At 34.6% G+C, this 23,059-nt stretch overlaps 1 protein-coding gene across 1 annotated transcript in view; it reads left to right on the forward strand.

Moving 5' to 3' along the window:
• The window catches only part of PXDN (peroxidasin), a 68,859-nt gene that overhangs the window by 34,052 nt on the left and 11,748 nt on the right, over nt 1–23,059 (forward strand). The window contains exons 5-18 of the mRNA XM_026037067.1: nt 2,369–2,440; nt 2,995–3,066; nt 4,530–4,699; nt 6,088–6,205; nt 8,250–8,419; nt 9,399–9,671; nt 10,962–11,078; nt 11,221–11,379; nt 14,043–14,155; nt 14,387–14,543; nt 17,188–17,296; nt 17,728–17,885; nt 20,187–21,690; nt 22,535–22,669. Coding sequence (XP_025892852.1) covers nt 2,369–2,440; nt 2,995–3,066; nt 4,530–4,699; nt 6,088–6,205; nt 8,250–8,419; nt 9,399–9,671; nt 10,962–11,078; nt 11,221–11,379; nt 14,043–14,155; nt 14,387–14,543; nt 17,188–17,296; nt 17,728–17,885; nt 20,187–21,690; nt 22,535–22,669 — 3,327 coding nt within the window. The remainder of the gene's footprint in view (nt 1–2,368; nt 2,441–2,994; nt 3,067–4,529; nt 4,700–6,087; nt 6,206–8,249; nt 8,420–9,398; nt 9,672–10,961; nt 11,079–11,220; nt 11,380–14,042; nt 14,156–14,386; nt 14,544–17,187; nt 17,297–17,727; nt 17,886–20,186; nt 21,691–22,534; nt 22,670–23,059) is intronic.

A 23,059-nucleotide genomic window follows, 5' to 3' on the forward strand; every position in this document is an offset into this window, starting at 1 on the left:
ATTGATTAGTATGGGTGGAAAAAACAGATGAKTTTTCAGGCACAATAAGCCATTCTTTGTGTTTGAAACTAAATGCACTTGAATACTAAATATTAGTTATGAGGTGATGCTCCAAGTGTAATTAGATGTGCATCCCTTAAACGCACAGTTATGTGCCCTCTCTTTCTCTGCATTTGCTAACCTTGCCTCTGATTCAGAGACTGAGAGAAGGACTTGTGTGCCTGGGAGCTTGTTGGCTTTCCAGCCTTGTTACTTGGGCTAGTGAGAGTTGTGACTGTACTTGCCTTGTGAATGCCAAAGAAATAGGAGAAATCCCCAGTATCAGAAATAAAAAGACCAACTAGGAAGCTAAGATTACTTTTGCAAGGTAAAAGTGCAATGCAAAAACTTGCTATATATTAAGAAAGTGTTTGCTGTGCAAGAAGATGTGTGCAGTTATTTCTAGAAAACTACTTCACAAAGTGAGCTGTAGTTGTGTCTGCTTTTCTCTATATGTGCTTTTCTCTCACTGCATTCATTACTGTGCTTTTTCCCCTCCCGAAGGTCCCCTAGGACTAGGTGACACTGGGSACAGCGGAGCTTGTGCTGCCTGCAGGGCCAGCTCTTGCCCAGAGGGGTAAATAACACCTCAGTGCTGCTAGTCTTTACCTCAGAGCTAGCTCTCCATGAGGCTGCCTTTCTTCTGCTGTCAATTCTAATGGAACTTGCAGGAAGAAACTGCCTTTGAGACATCTGCCTTTGAAATTTGGTTGAAATTCTCCCATAGCTTTGAAAAGGAGACGATGCAGACATAGCATGATTATGCATTTTTTGTTTCCTTACAAAAACAGGATCAGAATCTATTATGGTCACGATTTATCACAGAAATGGCCACAAATTGCCTTGGCAGTGGGCAGACTTGACACTCGGATGTGTCTGATCGCATTCATGCTGATTTAGTGGCTTTTTCTGCTCTCCCCATTGCTTGCTTATTGGCATTGCTTGCCGGCTTGCCCTTTCCCTGCACTGTTACTGGGGGACTGGTCACTTGCCAGGCACGTGCCTGGCTCCACAGCTGCATGCACCTTCCAGAACTGTGAATAACTGGGAATCGCTGCTTGCTCTGGCTCTCCTGTGTCTGCAGCAAGCGTTTAGCTCGGTTCAGGTATCAGAATATGTGCAGCCTTTCAGTACAAGGGAGTTCCTTTGTCCTGCTTAGCTGCCATGTTGAGGGATTGATTTTCAGGAGATCTGGGGGGCTGGGATTTTCTGTTTGTTTTTAAATGATGGGCTTTTTTTATTCTTCAGCCCACTGTGATTTCTATATATGCGAGTTTTTCTCCAGATGTGCCAGAGTATAAGTCAAGAGGTAACAGCCAAACAGGAAACTTTAGGAGTTTGGATGCATTTGGATATAATCAAGAACTATAAAAGACCTATCAAGGCCTATAAATCATTTTCACAGTTCCTTGTGCAATTCTATCAATTACTTTTTATTTTTTCCTTCTGCAAAGCTACAAAACACTTACTCAACTTGCTCCAGACCTGTATGACCCTGACCTTGCAATTCTTACCTATGAATAGCCCATTGTTACAGCAGTTACAGGCTAATTATCTGCTTTATTGTCTTGTTATCTCAGACTTTGTCAATCTTACAGAATTAATAGCTGTGTAAAATTAATAGTTTACATAGGCACCAGCTTATGTAGTTTAGTTTACATAGGCACCATCAAACAGCGCACAGCTGAGTTGGTTAAGCATACATTGATCACTTTGTCCAAGTTCTTGGTCTAAGAAGAATTTGATCAAAATAAAGCTGTTCTTATTCTCTATAGCTTTTACAAGCTTTCATAGCTTTTAATACATGAACTGGACTACCCTTTGAAATCTTTAAAGTTTTTCACTCAGTGTGATGGTACTGAAAGCACTTGCCAATGAAAAATGCTGCAACTATAAACTTTAAATGTTTTCTAACCAATCTACAATGTTTTACTTTTTTTTTTTTTAATTAAATATGGTTATTCATTTTATTCATGTATGCATACTGGACTTGACAAGGGATCAAAGGTCTAGTAGCTCCAGAATCTCCAAAATAAAGGTCCTCAAGCTTTTTTTTTTAACATGTATCTGTATACACACACACACACACATGCAGGTACACAAATGAATACATACTTATTAGATATACAGAGGTCTGTAAACTCTTCTTGTTAGTTCCCCTATCTGCTGTATAAAAGCACAAGATTCGGATGATATCAGAAGAAAGCTTTGCTACTACMTCATTACCTTTCAGTCATTAAGATGTGTTAATAACATCAAAGTGCTTTATAATATTTYAGCTTAATTAAATAAACTCAGTATTTTTCTTTTTTCTTTAACATATTTTCAGGTATCTGCACTTTAATCAAATAGAAACGTTGGAACCTGAATCCTTTACCCATCTCCCGAAACTTGAAAGGCTGTAAGTTTGTTTATCTTGGGGTAAGATACAGAAAAGTCAGTTTACTTCTTTGTTTGAATTAGATTGAATGCTTGAAACCAAAAAATAATATTCTTATCTTCACTGTAGATAATTTTCAATCGAACATTGCAATTGAAATTACTAAGTAGTCTTTGTCAAGAATACCTTGGTCTGGCCTTGGGTTATATTCTTCTGGGACAAAACTATTTGTCAAGGAGTTACAATTTATGTTTGGCTAAAATATACGTTATGAATTGAGAAGAAGGAAGAAGGAAATTTATATTGTGACTTTTTTTTTTTTTCATTGCTCTATTGGATGCATACAAAGCTCACTTCTTTGATTGCTTTGTCATTTTATGGCACTTTTCTCGCCTGGGCACATCAAATATGTCTTCGAAGTCATGTGATAACTGGCAACCAATGAGTCATTAAAGAAAGCATTTTTTTTTTTATTCTGTAAAATTATTTTCTCTTAAAGGAGGTTCAGAAGAATGTGAATTGAATGAAAACATTACATGGTATTGTTACATGTATCTTTCTGTGCTTTTTAACAGATTTTTGCATAACAACAGAATAGCTCATTTGATTCCTGGAACATTTAGTCACTTAGAATCTATGAAGAGACTGTAAGTAAACTGAATTATAATTGAACTTAAAAAAAAAATTAATCTCATTACTTTGTATCTCCTCTTGCAGTGTTTACCTTCCTTGACAATGCTTTTCATCATGTGTTTGAAATGTTACCAATTTTTTCCAAAGCTGAGTTCCAGTTGTTTACTTGCATAGATTCAGTCCCTTGCTTCCCGTCCAACTGTCTTTACTGACTAAGCCCTTTTGTTTGTTTCCTGTCTTGGAAATATTTGTAGCCTTATGGTCTTGCTCATTATGAATCCATTGTTTTGTAGACTAAATAATATACGCAACTCCTTGATTTTTTTTCCCCCTTGTCTATGCCTTATTGGATGAACATTTTATGATCTCTTTCAGGAACTGACTTGATTGCTTTTCTTATTCCTATTTGAGTATATTTTTTTCAGAGATCCTCAGTGATTTAAGAACATAGATATTATTTTCAGAAAGAACCGCACAGGTCAGTTCTTCTTAAAGTGCCATTCTCATGGAAAACTGCTATAGAGGCTTCTTAGTTCCACAGTGGCAGTTGCAAAGCTTAGCTTGAACTTAACAGGGTATGGTTAGTGCCATAACAAGATTACTTTCAGAGGCTTTTCTGTCATGTATTTTAAAACTCCATTGATCTAGGATAAATGCTCATGATGGAGTTTAAATTGTCCAAGACCTTTTAAGACTATTGTTTCCATTGGAGGCAGGCTTATTCTTATGTCTAGTCACATTTTCATATTCCCCTCTATTTGAGAACTATTGAGGGTGTGCTGTGCAGTGAGTCATATAACTTTATGTCCACATGCATATGTTTAATACATAAGGACAGATTTCTACAACTTGACTTAAAGTTTTCTTTTCCTCACAGGGTCCTTCATTACAAAGTTCAGTGCCTTACATAGTATCAGGGACTATCACTACTAGAATGGAAGTCAAAAGAATTTATGAGTGGTCATTATCTCCAGTAGGCAGGTGCTTAAAGAAGTGACTGGTCCACTGAATACAATGGGAGCTTAATTCTTAAATAAATAAAAATGCGGGTTCTTGTCTCAGTAGCTTAATCAGCAGAATGAGAAGTTTTTAAAATGTCCATTTAGCTCTGAAATTACTCTAGTAATAAATATTAAACAGAAAAAAAGAAGTAGAGAAATATGTTGCTTTATTAAGCAAGGCATATACAAAATCAGTTTTATACTCTAAATGCTGAGATAAAAAAAGAAATATTGAGTAAGGCCTTGCGGTGTTGAATATTGTCCTTCTCGTGCAGTAAGGAAAGACTTGCAGAAAAAATATGTAATTTTGTAATAAAAATTCAGTATTTATGAGTAAGTGACCATCAACTATATTCAAAATAACACTTAGTCTGTATTCATAGACAAAGGCGTTGGTGCTATCACAGAATCATTTTGCTCCTAAGGCAATAGTCCCAGCTTGTTAACACGTTATGGCTGCGTCTTGTTTTGTGTAGGCGTTTAGATTCCAACGCTCTTCACTGCGACTGTGAAATCCTGTGGCTGGCAGAGCTGCTGAAGACGTACGCGGAGTCGGGTAACGCTCAAGCAGCCGCTACCTGTGAGTATCCGCGGAGGATCCAGGGGAGATCAGTGGCCACAATCACACCTGAAGAGCTTAACTGCGGTGGGTTTGCCACTTAATGCTGCCTTCTTTCACGGGTTCAATGTATCCAAACCATAATTTTTATTTGAATTTGTTCTTCTTTTTGATAACTCTGGCTACTGCTGGTTAATACTGATAGTTTCTAGAAAATTCCTCACTGTTTCCTTCTCTCTCTCTCTCTTTTCTTTTTTCTTTCTTTTTTTTTTTTTTTTTTTTGGGGGGGGGGTGCCTGTTTTTGAAAGAATATTTTTCCCTTAGCCTATTTTCTGTGCAACAAGGATGGTCGTGTTTGAAATTTGTCACTGCAACAATGCAGTAAATTTAACATGATCATCCAGAAATATATGCTTATATTAGAGATTTGACCACAAAAGGGTTGTAAAGTAGGATCTCTGGTAGTTAAGTTAGGAGTAAATTAATATTGTTTGTATCCTATATTCCCTTTTGTACAAAGAAAATCAAAAAAAAAGCATTATGGAAGTGCTTATAATTTCATAGAACTTAACCATTAAAACTCTTACTGGTGTTATTTGAATCAGGGTTAGGTCACTGGATTTTTCTTTCCTCTCAGTTATCTTTGTAAGAAATGCTCTACAGAGAAACTGAAGTCCTCTGTCCCTGAAGGATTAATAGATTATCACTTTTATTATAATCCTTTCATGCTTCTGTATTCCATTAGCCTGGTAGTGTGCAGCCTGGGTCATGCAGCTCCTTATGCAAGCACTCCAAGGCTTTGGACTGTGGCACCTGTCCTGTTATAAAAGATTTCTTTTATCATCCTTTGATGGGTGTTTTGCCTTTCCAATCACGTGAGGAGGCCAAGGAGTTAAATAATTGTCCTGTCCTTTTGGATTGCACAAACCTGATTACAAGAATTATGAACATAAACATCTATGGGGTCCTTGAAAAAGACAGCAAGGGGATTTGAGATGAGAATAATTCACATGGCACACTCCCAGCTCTCTCTACATCTAAGGATCCTGAATAAGGAAACTTCAGGAAGCAGGCTGGGCAAATTATTCTGTGGGAGGTAGGGTGGGCACTTACCCTGGCTGAGAGGAAGTTATTTTAAATGGCTCCTGTGCTTGCTGCTTTAAAGTTTTTTCTGCATATGCAAATTGAGCCTTTGTTCAAATAAATAAAGAGGTTACATTAGAGCCTGATGCAAATTTGCAAAATCTATTCCATTCTGCAAAAAGGTCCCAAGAAAAGATGGAGGAGGTCAAATCCAGCAACCACTTTTGCATAGAGAGAAGTATATTTAATCTTGATTAAGCATGTAAATATTTTAACTTAAAACATTTGTGAAAAATATTTTTCTACCAGGTATATGGAAAACTTACTATTTACCATTCTTCAGTCATTTTAAGTTAAATAAGAGTTCCTTATGTATTTTATTGTTGATACAGAGAGGCCAAGAATTACATCAGAGCCTCAGGATGTGGATGTTACCTCAGGGAATACAGTGTACTTTACTTGCAGAGCTGAAGGCAATCCTAAACCAGAAATTATCTGGCTTCGAAACAAGTAAGTTRAAAAGAGGAAGAGAGAAACTAGGTGTACTTAGGTTTGTCTGGATGGGTCTACAATTCTAGATGTTTGTTGATACACATTAGATTCTAAAATATATGTAATAGTATCATCAAAAAYATATTTTAATGAAAATAATTGTATAAAGTAATTATGTCCCAGATCTATTTTATTTGTAAATCAAAATTTATGAGCTGAAAACTACATGAGGTAATTATGGCTGTAATACTATTCGTAGGGGTTTCAGATATAATCATACATACACAGTTGCATATGCATGTTAAACTGTAAATCATTTGTATGTAAGTATCAAGTAACACAGTACAGACATACTTGCACATACTGGGTTTGTGAATTCAGCTAGTGTTTGCATATTCTGTGTAGATTGAGTTTTATTGCATCTCTGGGCAGAGTGATAGCTACTTGTTTAGAGGTGTTCAACTAAACCAGAGCTACGTTTCAGAGTAAATCTTTCAGCCCAGTTCCAAACTAGTAAATTTTCTCCAGAAATGTAGCTTCATCCCACAGCAACGGAGGTGCAACATTTTCCAGACTCTCCAGAGGGAATGGAGGGTAAACAAGCTTGTCATAAGTTACAGAGTAAATCAGGGTGGAATGGAGCCCAGGAGGTCTCTACTCCAAAGCGGGGTCAGAAATGAGATCAGACCAGGTTGCTCAGAGCTTTTATCCAGTCAGATCTTGAAAACTTCCAATTACACATCTTCTCAAGGGATTCTACTCCACTGCTTGTTCTCCCTACTGAGGGGTTGGAGAGGAGGCCTAAAAAAGACATGTGTCTTTCATGAGCACATGGACTAGCCCTGTGCTGGGTTTTTGCTAGAGCCCTGCCCAGAGCTCTGACTCCCTGCAGCATCAAGAGGAAAGATGTAGCTTAGCCAGCTACATGGCAGCAGATGCATTCCCCTAAACTTATGAGAGTCTATGATGGATACATAATTTCTAAATATCACATTAGTTTAATTAAATATTGGCTTATTAATTTTTGTCTATAAATGGAGAAGTTTTGGAAAAATAAATTTTCTCACATACTTATTCTCAAATGAACTAGCAAATTTTACTTACTGATAAAAGAGAATGATACAGATTCCTTTTGCAGTTGTTGTGTTGATTTTCCTGAGAACTCTATATGTAGCAAGAGTATAGATTTTATTATAGAATTTGTAAGGTATGGAGCCTTAAACTTGGATCACATAATTATTTCATTAAAATTTTCTTTGGCTTATGCATTCTTATAATAAACAAAGAAAACATGTATTCAGAATACACATATGAAAGAGTTTTAAGAAGAAATTTGAGCTTGGGGTGTGGAATTATTGACTCTGGCTTGTTTCCTGGCTGCATGAATGAGAGCAAAGCTCTTTGCAAGGTAGTTGAATGTGGCAAGATTTCAGTCAAAAGACATTGACCTGTGAATATGTGGTATGTTGAATAGATCAGCAGTCACTCTGGGTTTTGTACATATGGGATAAGATCCTCAACCCTGTGCTGTGGGTTTTTTTTCATAGAATAGTAAAGACTGGTGTGAGAAACTTTGCCTTTAACAAAAAATCCTAACTGTACTTAGGTAGTATCACAGAAATGATGATGTGTCCATGACATAGGCTAAAAAATGCAACTTATGTTCCAAGTAAAAATTATAACCAGTTTCATTAGTGTTTCTTGAGCAATGCAGTCAGAGAAGGGCACAGAGGTGGTTTTATTGCAACTAAAACCTCTCTTACTAGAAAATACCTAGAATTCTGAACCTAGCCATTTTATATTTCCAGCTGAAATATTTGAAATTGATTTGCCAGTTAGAACCACTTGTGTACTTAGAAGAAAATGAGAAGTTTTTATCTATTGCTTCTTTTCTTTAGGAAAATGACTAAAAGTTTTTTTTTTCATTGCATAATAATATTTATTTTTTCCAAGTTACATTATCTTGTTAGTATTTTTAGCTTTTTATTATTTGAAAATTTTCTGTGCTTGTCTGTGCTTGTGATTTAAAGGTTTAACTCCAGCAGATTACTTTTCTTCACAGTAATGAGCTCAGTATGAAAGAAGATTCCCGTCTAAACCTGCTGGATGATGGCACGTTAATGATTCAGAATACTCAAGAAACAGACCAAGGCATTTATCAGTGCATGGCAAAAAATGTGGCTGGTGAAGTCAAAACTCAGGAAGTTACTCTTAGATACTTTGGGTCACCAGGTAAAGAATACAAAGTCTGAATTTTTTTGCTCAGATAAAGAATTGTTTCAATAGTAACACTGCTAAATGTTATCTATAGTGGCTCTGATAATGCTCTTGATATCTGGATTTCTTGTTGTTTGGTGTCCTGAAATTTTAATATCTCTAGGACAAAAATGAAAATTAACCAGTTTAATACTGTTTATTACTTTAAGTAAATCTCATATTAGTCGTGTGGATTAGTTGTTAAAGTGTATGAACAATGGAAGAATGAACTTTTGCATTATGATGTTGCTTGATGTATTGATATTCTGTTTGAATATACTTCATGTTTGAAACCTATGAGCTCCAGTCACACACGAAAGCTTTGGTACATACAAGGCAGCAGTGACTGCACAGGAACTTTGTAGGCTATATATTTGTCTAGCTAGTGCTTCATGTTTCTAAATGCTAAATTAATGTCCAAAACTTTCAAATTCCATACGTTGCTGTCAGTAAATTTTGCTTTTATGCTCATCACTAGTTAAATATAAAATGTCATTACAGTTTACACATTTAGTTAAGAAAAGTTATTAAATTGCAGTTTAATCAGTTTTTTCTTTTTGGGCACCAGATAGTACTTACTCGTCAGTTCGTTTTCTATGTCTCAATGGCTCTGTTTCTGAAAAGACCTTTATTTAACTCTAGTAAGGAAGAATGAGGAAAATGCTGTAAAACTGTTTTAAAGGAATTTAAGAAAAATATCAGTGCAATGAATATACCTACAATCAGATGTAGTAGGGCATATACGTAAATTGGTTTATGTCATTAGTATGACATTTTATCTTTTTCTGCTGATGTTTTCAAATGTTCTCAGATAAGGTTTAAAGAGAGAGTACATAAGATGAGAAGTATCTTAGAGCAGACCTCCTATAAATTTCCCCCAAAGAACTGCAATATTTAGGCACGTGACTGTTAGGCCAACTAAGAATCATATTTAGGCATGATTCTTTTCTCACAGCCCGGCCAAGTTTTGTGATCCACCCACAAAACACAGAGGTGTTAGTTGGAGAAAGCGTTACTCTGGAATGCAGTGCAACTGGGCACCCTCAGCCACGAATTACATGGACCAAAGGTGACAGAACCCCTTTGCCAAGTGACCCTCGCATCACAATAACTCCTTCAGGAGGACTTTACATACAAAATGTGAAGCAGGAAGATGGTGGCGAGTATGCTTGTTTTGCAACTAACAGCATAGATAATATCCATGCAACTGCACACATCATAGTCCAAGGTGAGTGACATCAAACTGGGCTTGACATACTTTAAAATATATTACCAGAATTCCTTTACTACAATTACATGGCTTCTGTTGTTTTCTTTTTTTTTTCTAAATTTTTGTAGCCAAATTACAACCATAACTTTTTTTCTTTTAATTTTATGTAGTCCAAGATAATTTTGCAATTTACTCAGAATAGGAATTCTATATTAATTCTCTGAAATTTTAATCTTTTGGATTAACCTTAAAAGTGAATTTTTTTTTCTGGAGATATGTTTGCCTCTGCAAATAAACAACATGCAGTTTTTGTGGAACTGAAATATATWCTATAACAAGCAGCATTCCTAGAGATGAGGGTTTATGCCCAGGGTGTTTGTAGTGGAGTTTTAAACATAGATCTGTGTCATCTSTTTTTTTCTGGACATTAGGGCAAATTTTTGACATTTTCTAAAATGCAGAAAAACTACTAAAAACTACATTTTCTGCAGAGCTGAATGGAAACTATCACTCTTCCAAGTGTGACATTAGCATAACTCTTGTGCAGAATGGAAACTGAAATATTGTAACTTACTGTGATCACAATTACTTTGGCATTGTTTATCTGTACTATGCATATAAAGTATTTCTGRAACAACATATTGAAAAATCTTCTTCAATATATGTTGAATTTTTTTTTTTCAAGTGTTTCAAAGCTGAAATTTTTGCTTGCAAAAACTTTTAGATACCTTTTTTATTTTTTTTCCTCATATTTTTGTCCTCATATTGGACAAAGAATTTATATTGCAAATGCKCTGTCAATAAGTACATATTTTCAAGCTATACAAAACAACCTGTGGGTGCATTTTGTTCATTTATGTTCATTTCATGCTCTCTGCTCTTTTTCCTTTTGCATTAAGCAGAAAAAATAAAGACTGCTTAGGCTGCTTTTGACTATATTATGTTTTATCTGTAATTTAGGTGAGATTTTTGTTACTTGGTTTGTTTATTTTGAGAAAGAGCAAGGTATTTTAACCTTGTTACTTGATTTTATGGTTCTTGAGAAACGTTTTATTTCCCATCTATTGAGGTAGATTCTAGAGCTCTTACCTGACTTGAGGGTCATATTGTACTAAGAAGTGTTCACGTTTTCTAAGACAAATCTGTCCTTTTGTAATCTCTTCCCTAAAGAGATTAAAATGTGAAAAAGCTGTTACAGTTGCAGTTCTCACAGATATAAGGTATTCAAGTCACACATAAAATTATCTATAACATCAGTCAGTTATGCCTTTTTCATATTTTATAAATGGTTTGTTTTCTCTTTTATAGCTCTACCTCAGTTTACTGTCACACCTCAAGACACAACAGTGATTGAGGGACAAACGGTTGACTTTCCATGTGAAGCTCAAGGTTATCCCCAGCCTGTTATTGCCTGGACAAAAGGAGGTTAGTTTCTTTTCCTCCCTTCCTCCCTTCCTCCCTTCCTCCCTTCCTCCCTTCCTCCCTTCCTCCCTTCCTCCCTTCCTTCCTTCCTTCCTTCCTTCTTTATTTTGTACTGCTATAAAAAGCCAATATTACTGTGTTTCAGGAGGCCAGTTGTCTGTTGACAGAAGACATTTAGTTCTCTCTTCTGGAACTTTAAGGATTTCCAGGGTTGCTCTACATGATCAGGGACAGTATGAATGCCAAGCTGTCAATATTATAGGATCTCAACGAACTGTTGTATACTTGACAGTGCAGCCTAGAGGTATGTTCTCCATGCCTGTATTTGCTGTTGCTGCAAAAGTCAGATTTACTCTTAGATGAAAACACTCAATAATGTGCTTGATCTATTCTTTTTTATGTAAAAATAGTAATTAATAGCAATTATATGATTTTAATGGCATCATACTATATGTGAATATGAATTTGGTTAAATGTATCTTTGCTTAGAGTTAGGAAATCTTTTCAGATGGGTATTAAATAGTGCTTGGATTTTTCTTCTGATTTTTTACTGAATGTTACAATAATTCCTAAGAGGCTGTTTTTGAATGATGAGGTATTTTATAATATAATATAATATAATATAATATAATATAATATAATATAATATAATATAATATAATATAAATTATACTTTATATATATATACTATATATATAAATATACATATTACATTTATATATACTATAAATATATTATATGTAATAATTATAATAATAATAATATAATATAATATATAATATATATATAATAATATAATATAATAATAATATTATAATATTATATATATTATAAATTTTATAATATAATATAAAATAATTTTATGATATCTATGATCAAAGACTACTGCTAAGCGTAAACTTTTCTTGATAAAAGCTTCTTGGAATGAGACTGCATCTTTGATCATTTAGAAAATTTGCTATCTGGAGCAGTTTCACATTTCTGATTCATTGTTTCCATTTGTATCTATTTTTAGCTTTGAGATGTTTTTTAATAAATAATATCTATGAATTTTATCAGTATTCAGGCAGAGTACCATTTAAAAAAAAAGTTTTCTGTGAAAGAGGTTTATCTGATTTTCTATTTTTTTTTTCTTTTTTCTTTTTTTTTGTAAAGAATGGAGGATTGCTTTATGGATGATTGCATTACATTATCTTTAGGAAATTGTTTTGGTTTTGGAAAATACTGCCTTTTTTATGCATGCATGTTATAGTATTTTCTTATAAAACTATGTACAATTGATTAAATAATGTAGTTAACATAATATTTTCCTGGGCAGAACCAGTACTTTCTATTTTACAATAGCAGAATGACCTTCCCCATGAAACATTCAACCTTATACTTTAAGTAAACGAACATGAAGAAAAAACAACCAGCTTATTGTCCTTATGCTTTTCTCCATATAAATGAAATATAAGCTACTTTTAGGATTAAGTGGAATCATGTTAGTAGTTATACTTTAGTTAAACATTCAGTTGAATGCATTTCTTGTTAGTGACCTTGGTTAAAATGATTTTTCAATAGAAAGGGATCAAATATAATCTCCCTGAGCTTAATTTTTTGTCAAAGATTTTCCATTGATATCTGTTAGTTAAGAGTAATAATAGCCTGAAGAGAGGTTAATTTTTCAAAGAATAGTTTTTGTTCATTGATATAAACCTGTTGACTGAAATTCAGTAAAATGAATCTTGGCTTCAAGAAATACTAAAGCCCTCTAGCTGAGTTAAACTTTATTGAACTTGAATAAAGTTTGTTAAAATGAGCATGTAGAGTTTAGGTTGCAAATTACATCTGTCAAAAGGTAGGAAATACCAGACTGAACATTCCATATGTGTTTTGAAGTTGGATCTCTCCTTACATTCACTGCAGTATTATTTTCAATTGCATAATAAAGGRAAAACAGGCTCTAATATAAAAATAAGTAATAGAAGAAATCTAATACAATTAGAGGCCTGTGGACTTCCAATATTAAGGACTATTAGGCATGTTTCAGCAATGTTTCTTTCTCCTTGGGCTCTGTGGATAAACCAATATTAATATATTATCAGTCCAGGTTCACTGGTTCTTGGCATGAAATGTTTTGAATCCACAGAGCTAAACTCTCCAACATCCCAGGGCCAAACTCCAGCATCCAGACTTTATATTTGAAATGGTTCCTGGCCCTTGATAACCCCCACACTCCATCTGTAAAATAAATAGATGGGCCAAAACCCTGCCAAGGGCCATACCAGCAATATGAATTTCACTAGGGCCAGATTAATTTGGCTGTATAAATGTATGCTGTGAGACCAATTACTTCACCATGAAAGCATGATACTCCTTTCTCTATAAAATACTCATATGTTACAGCAGAAATACAGTTCTTAAGATCTTTATAATCTGTTTTATGTATTCCTCATGATAATGTCTGATTGCTGGATATGAATGTCGATGTGAAAGGAAATTAGAAGAAGAAAATGCACCACTTTACASTGGTTTTAGATTACTGTGTACCCTGTTCATAGAATACTTAAATTTGTAGGTCATGTTTTAATATTTAAAGCCAAAAGTTGATTGATTTCAGATACATAAGAGTTCTATGAATGCTTAACACTTCAGCAGATCAGCCTGGGGCACCCAAAATTGGATGGATTCTGGAAAGTTTCCCTTTTAGCCTCTGAGAAATCTCTGCTGTGTTTAAAAATATATGCTTTGACAGAAGTTGATGGTATTTTCATACTTCATTATTTTCATGACTTTATTCAAATTTAGCTATTTTAAGAAAAGTTAAAACTTTCAGGTTAAAAAAAAAAAAAAACTTAGTGCTTTTGTTAACCACTAGCTTACATTGCTGTAACAGGATAATAAAAAATCATCTTGAAGTAGACATCAGGCATAAGGAATTTTATCTCTGTAGTAAAGTTATAATGTGTCATTTGTTTTTTTCAGTGACTCCTGTATTTGCTAGTGTTCCCAGTGACATGACAGTAGAAGTTGGCAGCAATGTTCAGATTCCATGCAGTGCTCAAGGAGAGCCGGAGCCAGTAATTACATGGAATAAGGTAATATATATTTGTTTGGTTACTTCAGAAGGTCAGTGGGCTTTGCATTGCTGCATAACTGGCTATAAGGATTTGATGACTGCCTTGACATGCACAATATGAATACAAAATATAACGTAAGTGCTTGTTTATTAAGTCACTCTATGGAAAACACAGAAAGAAAACCCAAGTTCATTCTCAAAAATAGAGAGTGGATGTATGAGAAACACTAAACATTGTGCTTTGCTTCAGGATGGAGTACAGGTAACTGAAAGTGGAAAATTTCATGTTAGTCCAGAAGGATTTCTTACTATTCGTGATGTTGGAACAGCTGATGAAGGTCGATATGAATGTGTGGCCCGGAATAGCATCGGATATTCCTCTGTCAGTATGGTGCTTAGCGTTAACGGTAAGATTTATAAATCAGTGAGAGTTACAACATAGATTAGTTTTATTCTAATTGTTTAGCTGATAAGATGCAGAGAGCTAGCTCCAGCTAATTGCAGCTGCTGAATTACTTCTTTTATTTACATTTCTTCTCCCACAATCTTCTCATTTTTTTWAATTTAATTCAGGCAAATATTCGCACTCAGATGTGAATAAGATAGGAATAAAACAGCCARAATATGTCTAAGACATAAAACTTTAAAGCAAACAATCCTTTGACCAACATAGTCATAGTAATCTTTATAGATATTATGTGAACCTAKAGAGTTTACTAGTCAAATGTGTTGCCTAATCTTTACAGATAAATTGGCAGAAAGTCCTGTGACATTTTTAAAGGGGAACTTACACCAATCAGTTGAAAACGAGGTTGCTAAGAGATGAAAGAAAACATAAAAATTCTAATGATCTAATGAATCTAAACTTCCTTTATCAAAAAAAAAAAAAAAAATTGCTTCAATCTGGAAATATGATTTCTGAAACAGAAGTCAGATATGCTCAGTCAGAAAGTTTCATTTCCATTTGTGATATCTACAAATGTAAGGAATATCCATAAGGTTTGAGCTAGTCTTGGTTATTCTGGAGGTACACAGAATGAAACAGTTCTTAAAAAAAAAACAAGAGAGATTAAAAGATTAATTGAATCTCAAAACAATGAGGACTCTGAAAAATGAAATCAACTACAGTTCCGATGAAATGAGTTTCATTCATTTAGTGGAAATGTCAACTTCTGTTTCTCATCTGCTGAAAYTGGCAAACTACAAAGTTCTGTGATAGCTGAAGTACAAGCTGTGCATTTAATGGAAATCTAGTKTTTTTTGTTTTGTTTTTGTTTTGTTTTGCTTTTGTAAACTGTTATCATCCATAAGTGTATGCAAGGGAAACTCCTCTTGATTTATCTGCAAATGTACAGCTGTATCTAAATACGTGTTCTTAAAATAAGTAGGATATCTGCTACTATTTCTGTATGATTGCTGTATAAATGAAATCATCCAGAGAGGCGAGAAGGCAAGAGTTACCCAGCAAGGAGCACAAATTACAAATATTCCCGTAGCCAGAAACGTCCAAAAAACGTACATGTAAAGATTTCTTTTAAACAAAGTTCATGTTTTATGAATGTTTCCAATATATTAAAATATTTTCTCGGTATTGAAGTGGTTGTGTAGGTCTTGCAGATCAAGTTTAATAATGTTTGAAGGAGGTTTTCTTTTATCATTTTCTCCTGTCCTTAACTGCTGCTTGTGTAAAAGTCTTTGGATTAACATTAAGGCAGAGTATAAGTGGAATGCACTTTCATTGCTTAAAAATGTTTTTAAAAGCTTATTGCAATTTTTCTCTCCCTTACAAGAAAAAAAGAATTAACAATTATCAATCTAGAAACTGAACTACTTGCAGCAAATACTTCAAACCAAAATAAAGCACTATATAGTTAACCTTTAACTAAAGTTTATCACTTAGCTCAAGGGTGCCTAATCAAACCCAACCACATGGCACATATCTTGAACAGAGCTACACCTACAGCAGACAGTGCTAGGGAAGGAAACCAGGCACTGGATTTTTATAATATATAACACTGAAGTAGTAAGAACAGCTCATGGCACATAAGCAATCTCTGAAATAACTGAAACTATGGAAGAACTTGCAATTAGGAGCTGCAGAACATTTGTGGAAAAGGTCACTCTGTTTGAATGCTTAGGGAGTAGGTTGCCCCACACAGTTGGGCTCAGGGCAATCACAGCCTTAGAGTGCAGATGTATAGTCAGTTCTGACTGTTCAAAGTCATAGGCAAGGCATAAGCTGGCAGCTAAAATGAATAATCAGATTTTGCTTTGAAAAGAAAAAAATGTCATGGAAAAAACTTGTAAACAACAGTTTTATGTCAGCTGCTTTTGTACAGCTGTTGGTTTTATTTCAGTGTATTTGCTTTGGACTTTTCGCCTACTTTAGCTTTCTTCCTGTCTGACTTTTCCAATCTAAACACTCCCTCTGGAAATTGTTAGCAGTTGCCCCTGGATCTAGTAGTTCTTGGTTTAGGGTAAAAGGAAGGTTATTAGCCTTAGATATGTTGTATAAACATCCAGCTGCAACTGAACACTTTGTAAAAAGGCAGGTGAATGGGCCTATGCATTAGAGAGTTGCTAGGATTATGGAGAGTCATAAATAACCTTTAAGCATGTGATTTTTAACCTAGTGTTTTAATGCTAGAAAATGTGTAACATTAGTAGAAAACAAGCTGGTGATAAAAATAAGCAAAAGATTTATAGTCCTTTAAAATAAATGTGTATTCTTTGCTAAAGTAAAGTCAGACTAAGAGCAGTATTGATTAGCTCTATGGGATATATACATATATATAGCATTTTTAATCATGTTTTTCTGTGTTTTATTTTTTTTTAAACCTGTTCAATTTATATGACATGAATATATATGTATATTCTAAAAGGCAAAATTAAATCTATAAATGAGTTGCTTTGGTTGCAATATCTAGCAAAGTTGTGTCTAGACTCTATGGAAATATTTTTGTATTGTAATATTTTTTGTATGTAATATTGTAATATAGAAATATTTTGTGTTGTAATTTATGCATAATATATGAATTCCTGTTTCCGTAGTTCCTAACGTCAGTCGAAACGGAGATCCATTTGTACAAACATCAATTGTGGAAGCAATTGCAACTGTTGACAGAGCAATAAATTCAACACGAACACATCTGTTTGACAGGTATACCCTTCTTTTTTAATTGCAAAAATAAAATTAGAATATATCAAGGAAATGGAAAAAAATGGTAAACAGAAAACCATTTTGTTATTTAAATAAAAATGTTATAATCCGTCTAGTTCTGGGAATATTAGCAGTTTTGTTTGTAAAGAGTCCTACTCTTTAAACAGGAARCTGTGGAGATGAAATTTTTGCCTGTCGAGATCTTAATTCATTGTTACAATTTTCCTGGGCAGATGACATCTTTTAAAAGTTTGCTAAATGTTTAATTCCATGTTCATTTATTAAATATATATATTTATTTTTGCCTTCCATTTTGAGATGGGTGACCAAGGTATGTTCTAATTATGTGAAGTTGCAGATTTTTATAGTGCACAGTGTTGTTATTTGTAATGCCTATGTACACTTACTATGTTTTTCAAATTATCTATTAGTCGTCCTCGCTCTCCAAATGACTTGCTAGCCTTATTTCGATACCCAAGAGATCCATACACTGTTGAGCAAGCAAGAGCTGGGGAAATATTTGAAAGGACATTACAGCTTATTCAAGATCATGTACAAGATGGTTTAATGGTTGACCTGAATGGAACAAGTCAGTACACTTTCCTTGATTTTTCTGTGTTGAAGCTTATTTGTCTTCTTAAATCGTTATACTTAAAGAGATTAATTTTCAGAATATGGGTCCCACCTGCAGAACTATTACGTTGGAATCAGCAGAGTGTTAGCTTTGCAAAACTTTGCCAATCCTCGTCCAATTCAATCCTTGCTTTATACATTGCTACACTGTGTTTTAACTCGATTTGTTTGAYCTCTGCTAATAGAGTATGTTTATTTTTCCCCATATTGACTCATATTAGGAAAAAATTATGTTCATATACTTCTTCTAGTCAAAATTGGTGTATACAAAGTGCATGAAGCTTTTAGTCTCTTAACTGGCAGACAGATTAATTCAGAATTTATTAGGATTGTTGTTTTTAGCAAAAACAGACCTGTTCTGTTATGTGTTGAAAATATTCAGTATTTTATTGCTGTTTCTTAAAAAAAAAAAAAACTTTTATTGCCTTCATGCCTTACTAAAGAGAAAGGATGATACAGCAGGAAAGTTTTATGTATTTTACAAAACAAGGCTTCTGCATGTACCGCAACAATATTCAAAGACTTTGTGCCACTAACTATTTTTTTCTTCTAAGTACAGCTTAAACTAAGACAGTTGTTTCCTTGAACCCTATTCTGGTGCAATAAGAAATACAGCTTTTGCTTCTCTTATAAACAGCATAAAATGTGAAGTTCAGTGTTACTACCTTTTAGTTATTGAACTCCAAGTTCAAATGCATAAACTCTACATGGAGAGTATACAACTAAAGGGGAAAGATTTGTGTGTGGATATGCTTGAGACATAGGATTAAAGCATTTGGAAATAATGAAGGAGCTTTAGGAGAGCTTTTAGGACTTGAGACATAGCCAAAAGCTACACTGAAAATCTAGAGGAAATATTTTTACTTACTGTAGTTCTTTTGATGTTTATAATTGATCATTTATTGTTACTTCCAAAAACTTTAACTCTGACCCTGAACTAGGCAAATATTTATGAGACCAAAGACTGCAAGCTTTGTGGAGTATTGTAATATCTGCTAGTAAAAGAAGCTTCCTACTCATTATTAGAGCTAGGCAAGTAATTTGTGATGAATAGTTTACCAAAAAAAATATTCAAAATTCTTTTAAGGCCTGTGTTATATAAGAGTGACCGAGTTTAATCTGGTTCTCTGATTACATTCAATATGCTGCACRTGCATCTAATATTCATAAAGTGCAGTGCAACAGTTGAGGTATATGGCATTTGATGTGTAAGAATTGTTTAATTGTTTTTCACTAAGATTCATAATAGTACAAGTAATCTTTCTAACGTTTATCAAAAAAAAAGAAAAAGCAAAAATGCATACGAAGACAACTTTCTGTGATACTGGAAATTCTGTTCACAACCAGAGCCTGCTTCTGAGAACTACAACATCCATAAAACTTGGCTTTTAGAGAAAATGCAATAGTAAATAAATCTGTTCTTTTTTAGATAASCTAATGTCCATTTTTTAATAGTCATACTTCTCCTTATTTGGTTATATTCCAAAATAACACCTTTCACTAGGCTTTACATTTTGGAATATAAACAAATAAGGAGCCAGTGCCAATTAACTGGTTTTCCCGTGCAGTTTGAATTTCCAGAGAGCATATTTATCAAACACTGGGTCAACATGGAACCGCACCCTTTTGCCTTCTGCTTATTCAACTTTACTTCTGCCTGCAGACTTTCCAGATCAAGAACCATGGCGTGATGGTTCCTAGAAAGCTAAAAATGTATCTATATTGTCAAACATACCTGGCTCATCCACATAGTATGCCGATTGATTGATTGATTGATTGATGCACTCAAGGCAAATTTGGGCCAGCAAATKAATCTTCTGGTTGTCCCTAATTACTGTGCTTTGGTTTGAGTTGTCATGAGTTTTGAGATCCATCTAAATTTTACTTAGATTTTTTGAAAAGGTGTACTGACATAGAGAAAATTTTACAATTCTTCTCAGTGAGAGATTATTCTTTCTGAAAGTATTTCTGCTTTTCTACACAATCAGATATGAAATGAGCTCTTTTTGTTAACATTTATAAAAATACTACTTGATTTGGCATTTTACAGAATTTCCTTCTGACCGATGAATAATAATTAGAGTATTGGTCAAATGACTCAATGCTCTAATAAACATAGCTGTGTTCTTTTTAAACAGTATTGATACTTAATTGTATGAAAAATGTAAGAAAGTAACATTCGCAGAAATTCATCATCTTTGGGAGTCATGAATCTAAGAAGTCTTTGATTTTCTTTGTATCTCTCCTTTGGTTTCAGGTTATCACTATAATGACCTTGTATCCCCACAGTACTTGAACCTGATAGCTAATCTCTCAGGCTGTACTGCTCATCGGCGAGTGAATAATTGCTCAGATATGTGCTTTCACCAAAAGTACAGGACACACGATGGGACTTGCAACAACCTGCAGCATCCAATGTGGGGTGCTTCTCTGACAGCCTTTGAACGTCTGTTAAAATCAGTCTATGAAAATGGATTCAATTTGCCTCGTGGAATTGAACCCAAGAGACTCTCCAATGGATATTCACTCCCAATGCCTCGACTGGTTTCAACCACTCTGATTGGAACTGAAACAATAACTCCAGATGATCAGTATACTCACATGTTGATGCAATGGGGCCAGTTTCTTGACCATGACCTTGACCTTACAGTTGCTGCACTGAGTGAGGCTAGATTTTCTGATGGTCAGCACTGCAGTTCTGTTTGTACGAATGATCCTCCATGCTTTTCCATCATGATACCGCCAAATGATCCCAGAGTTAGAAATGGTGCACGCTGCATGTTTTTCGTACGTTCCAGTCCAGTTTGTGGAAGTGGCATGACATCTCTTCTAATGAATTCTGTGTACCCACGAGAACAAATCAACCAGCTGACTTCATATATTGATGCATCCAATGTGTATGGCAGTTCAGATCATGAAGCACTAGAAATCAGAGACTTGGCAAGTCAAAGGGGTCTTCTGAGACAGGGCATCGTACAGAGATCTGGCAAGCCTCTTCTTCCATTTGCTACTGGTCCACCAACAGAATGCATGAGAGATGAAAATGAGAGTCCAATTCCTTGCTTTTTAGCTGGTGATCAGCGTTCTAATGAACAGCTGGGTCTTACTAGTATCCATACATTGTGGTTTAGAGAACACAACAGAATTGCCACAGAGCTGCTGAAACTCAATCCACATTGGGATGGTGACACAATATATCATGAAACACGTAAAATTGTTGGTGCAGAAATGCAACACATAACATTTAGTCACTGGCTACCTAAGATCTTTGGAGAGGTAGGCATGAAGATACTTGGCGAATATAAAGGTTATGATCCCAGTGTTAATTCTGGCATAACTAATGAGTTTGCAACTGCCGCTTTTAGGTTTGGTCACACACTCATTAATCCTTTTCTATACCGACTGGATGAAAATTTTGAACCTATTCCACAAGGCCCTCTACCTCTTCATAAGGCTTTCTTCTCTCCATTTCGGATTGTAAATGAAGGAGGCATTGATCCACTTCTAAGGGGATTGTTTGGTGTTGCTGGTAAGATGCGTGTCCCATCACAATTACTCAATACAGAATTAACAGAAAGACTCTTCTCGATGGCACGTACTGTGGCTTTAGATCTGGCAGCTATGAATATTCAGAGAGGCAGAGATCATGGAATTCCTCCCTACCATGATTTTAGAGTTTACTGTAATCTTTCTTCAGCTCAGACTTTTGAAGATCTGAAAAATGAAATTAAGAATCCTGAAATCAGGGAGAAACTTAGCAGGTGAGCTTAAGGTGAAGAAAAATACTTATCTACCTGTGCATGCTAAATTAATAATTAAACATCTTTTCTAGAAGAAAAAACTTATTAAGAAAGGGGACTAAGTCATCTTTTCAAGAAATTTCCATTGGTATCAGTAAATAGATGCAGAAAATTCCTGTAAATAGTTAATTTCTTCACTTCTAGATCTCTGTGAACAACATGAAGTTAACACAGGTTATGATCATGAAAATATTAATTTGCTATACCTGTATTTATAAATACATAAATAGGACTATTCTTCTAGTTTAAGAATATATTTCATGCTAATCTCCTGCAAGTTATAATTTCTGTTTCATGCATTGAATACGCTGGATAAAAGTAACAGAATCTTGGTTCGCTGTTTTTTGTATATGCAACTTTCACCACAAATAATCTGCCCTTCTCTAAAAGTGTCAGTGTTTGAAAATAAGTCTTCAGTTAACTGCCATTTCTAGGTAATATATACAAAAGCAAATGTAGAAAAGAGGCTTTTCTACAGTTTTTGTGTTAGCTAAGGTAAAAGAAAAAGTGTAGAGAGGAGTAGGAAACAGAAGCTATTGAAAAGGGAACATGTAAGGAATCAGATAGCTACTGGAAGAAAGAATGAGCTAAATTTGTAGACCTCCTGCTTGGATATACAATCCATGTTGCAGGGTTTCTTGCATATACCCTGTAGGATATCCACAAAAAGATGCTTTTTTTTTGTTGAAATTACTGTAATTTCTCCTGTGAGTATTCAACTTTCTTGCATGTAGTTTTACCATATCCCTGCCATTTTGTAAAAAAAAATATATTAAAGTAAACATCTGTGCTTTTCTTCTAACAGGTTGTATGGTTCACCACTGAATATAGATCTATTTCCTGCTCTAATGGTTGAAGACTTAGTTCCAGGAAGCCGCCTGGGACCAACTTTGATGTGTCTGTTAAGCACACAGTTCAGACGTATTAGGGATGGAGACAGGTAAACTGAAATACCATGGGAAAAAAGGAAGTAATTTAACTGGAGGTTGCTTAATAACAGTTACATTGTCTTGTTTCAAAAGCGAACCTGTTTTGTTTTTTTCACTTTCATTTATAATTTGAATATAATTTCCAAAAAAGTGAGTAATGGTTTAAAATTGTGTAAAAGTCTGAAATTAATTTTCTTTTAAGTATATACTTTTTATGGTGAACATATTGTGCAAAGCTCCATAAAGCACTGCCRCCACCACTCGTTCCATGACAAATAGGCAACACATGCTGATTAAACATGAAACTGGGAGCTAGGAATTCATGAGTTTGCTCTTACTATTTATTCAAGTCATCCTTTTTTTGCAAAGGATAATTCTCATTCACTTTCATTTGTGTTTAA

The sequence above is a fragment of the Nothoprocta perdicaria genome, unplaced genomic scaffold (genome assembly GCF_003342845.1).
Source record: "Nothoprocta perdicaria isolate Ctin4 unplaced genomic scaffold, notPer1 scaffold_19, whole genome shotgun sequence".
Lineage (NCBI taxonomy): Eukaryota > Metazoa > Chordata > Aves > Tinamiformes > Tinamidae > Nothoprocta > Nothoprocta perdicaria.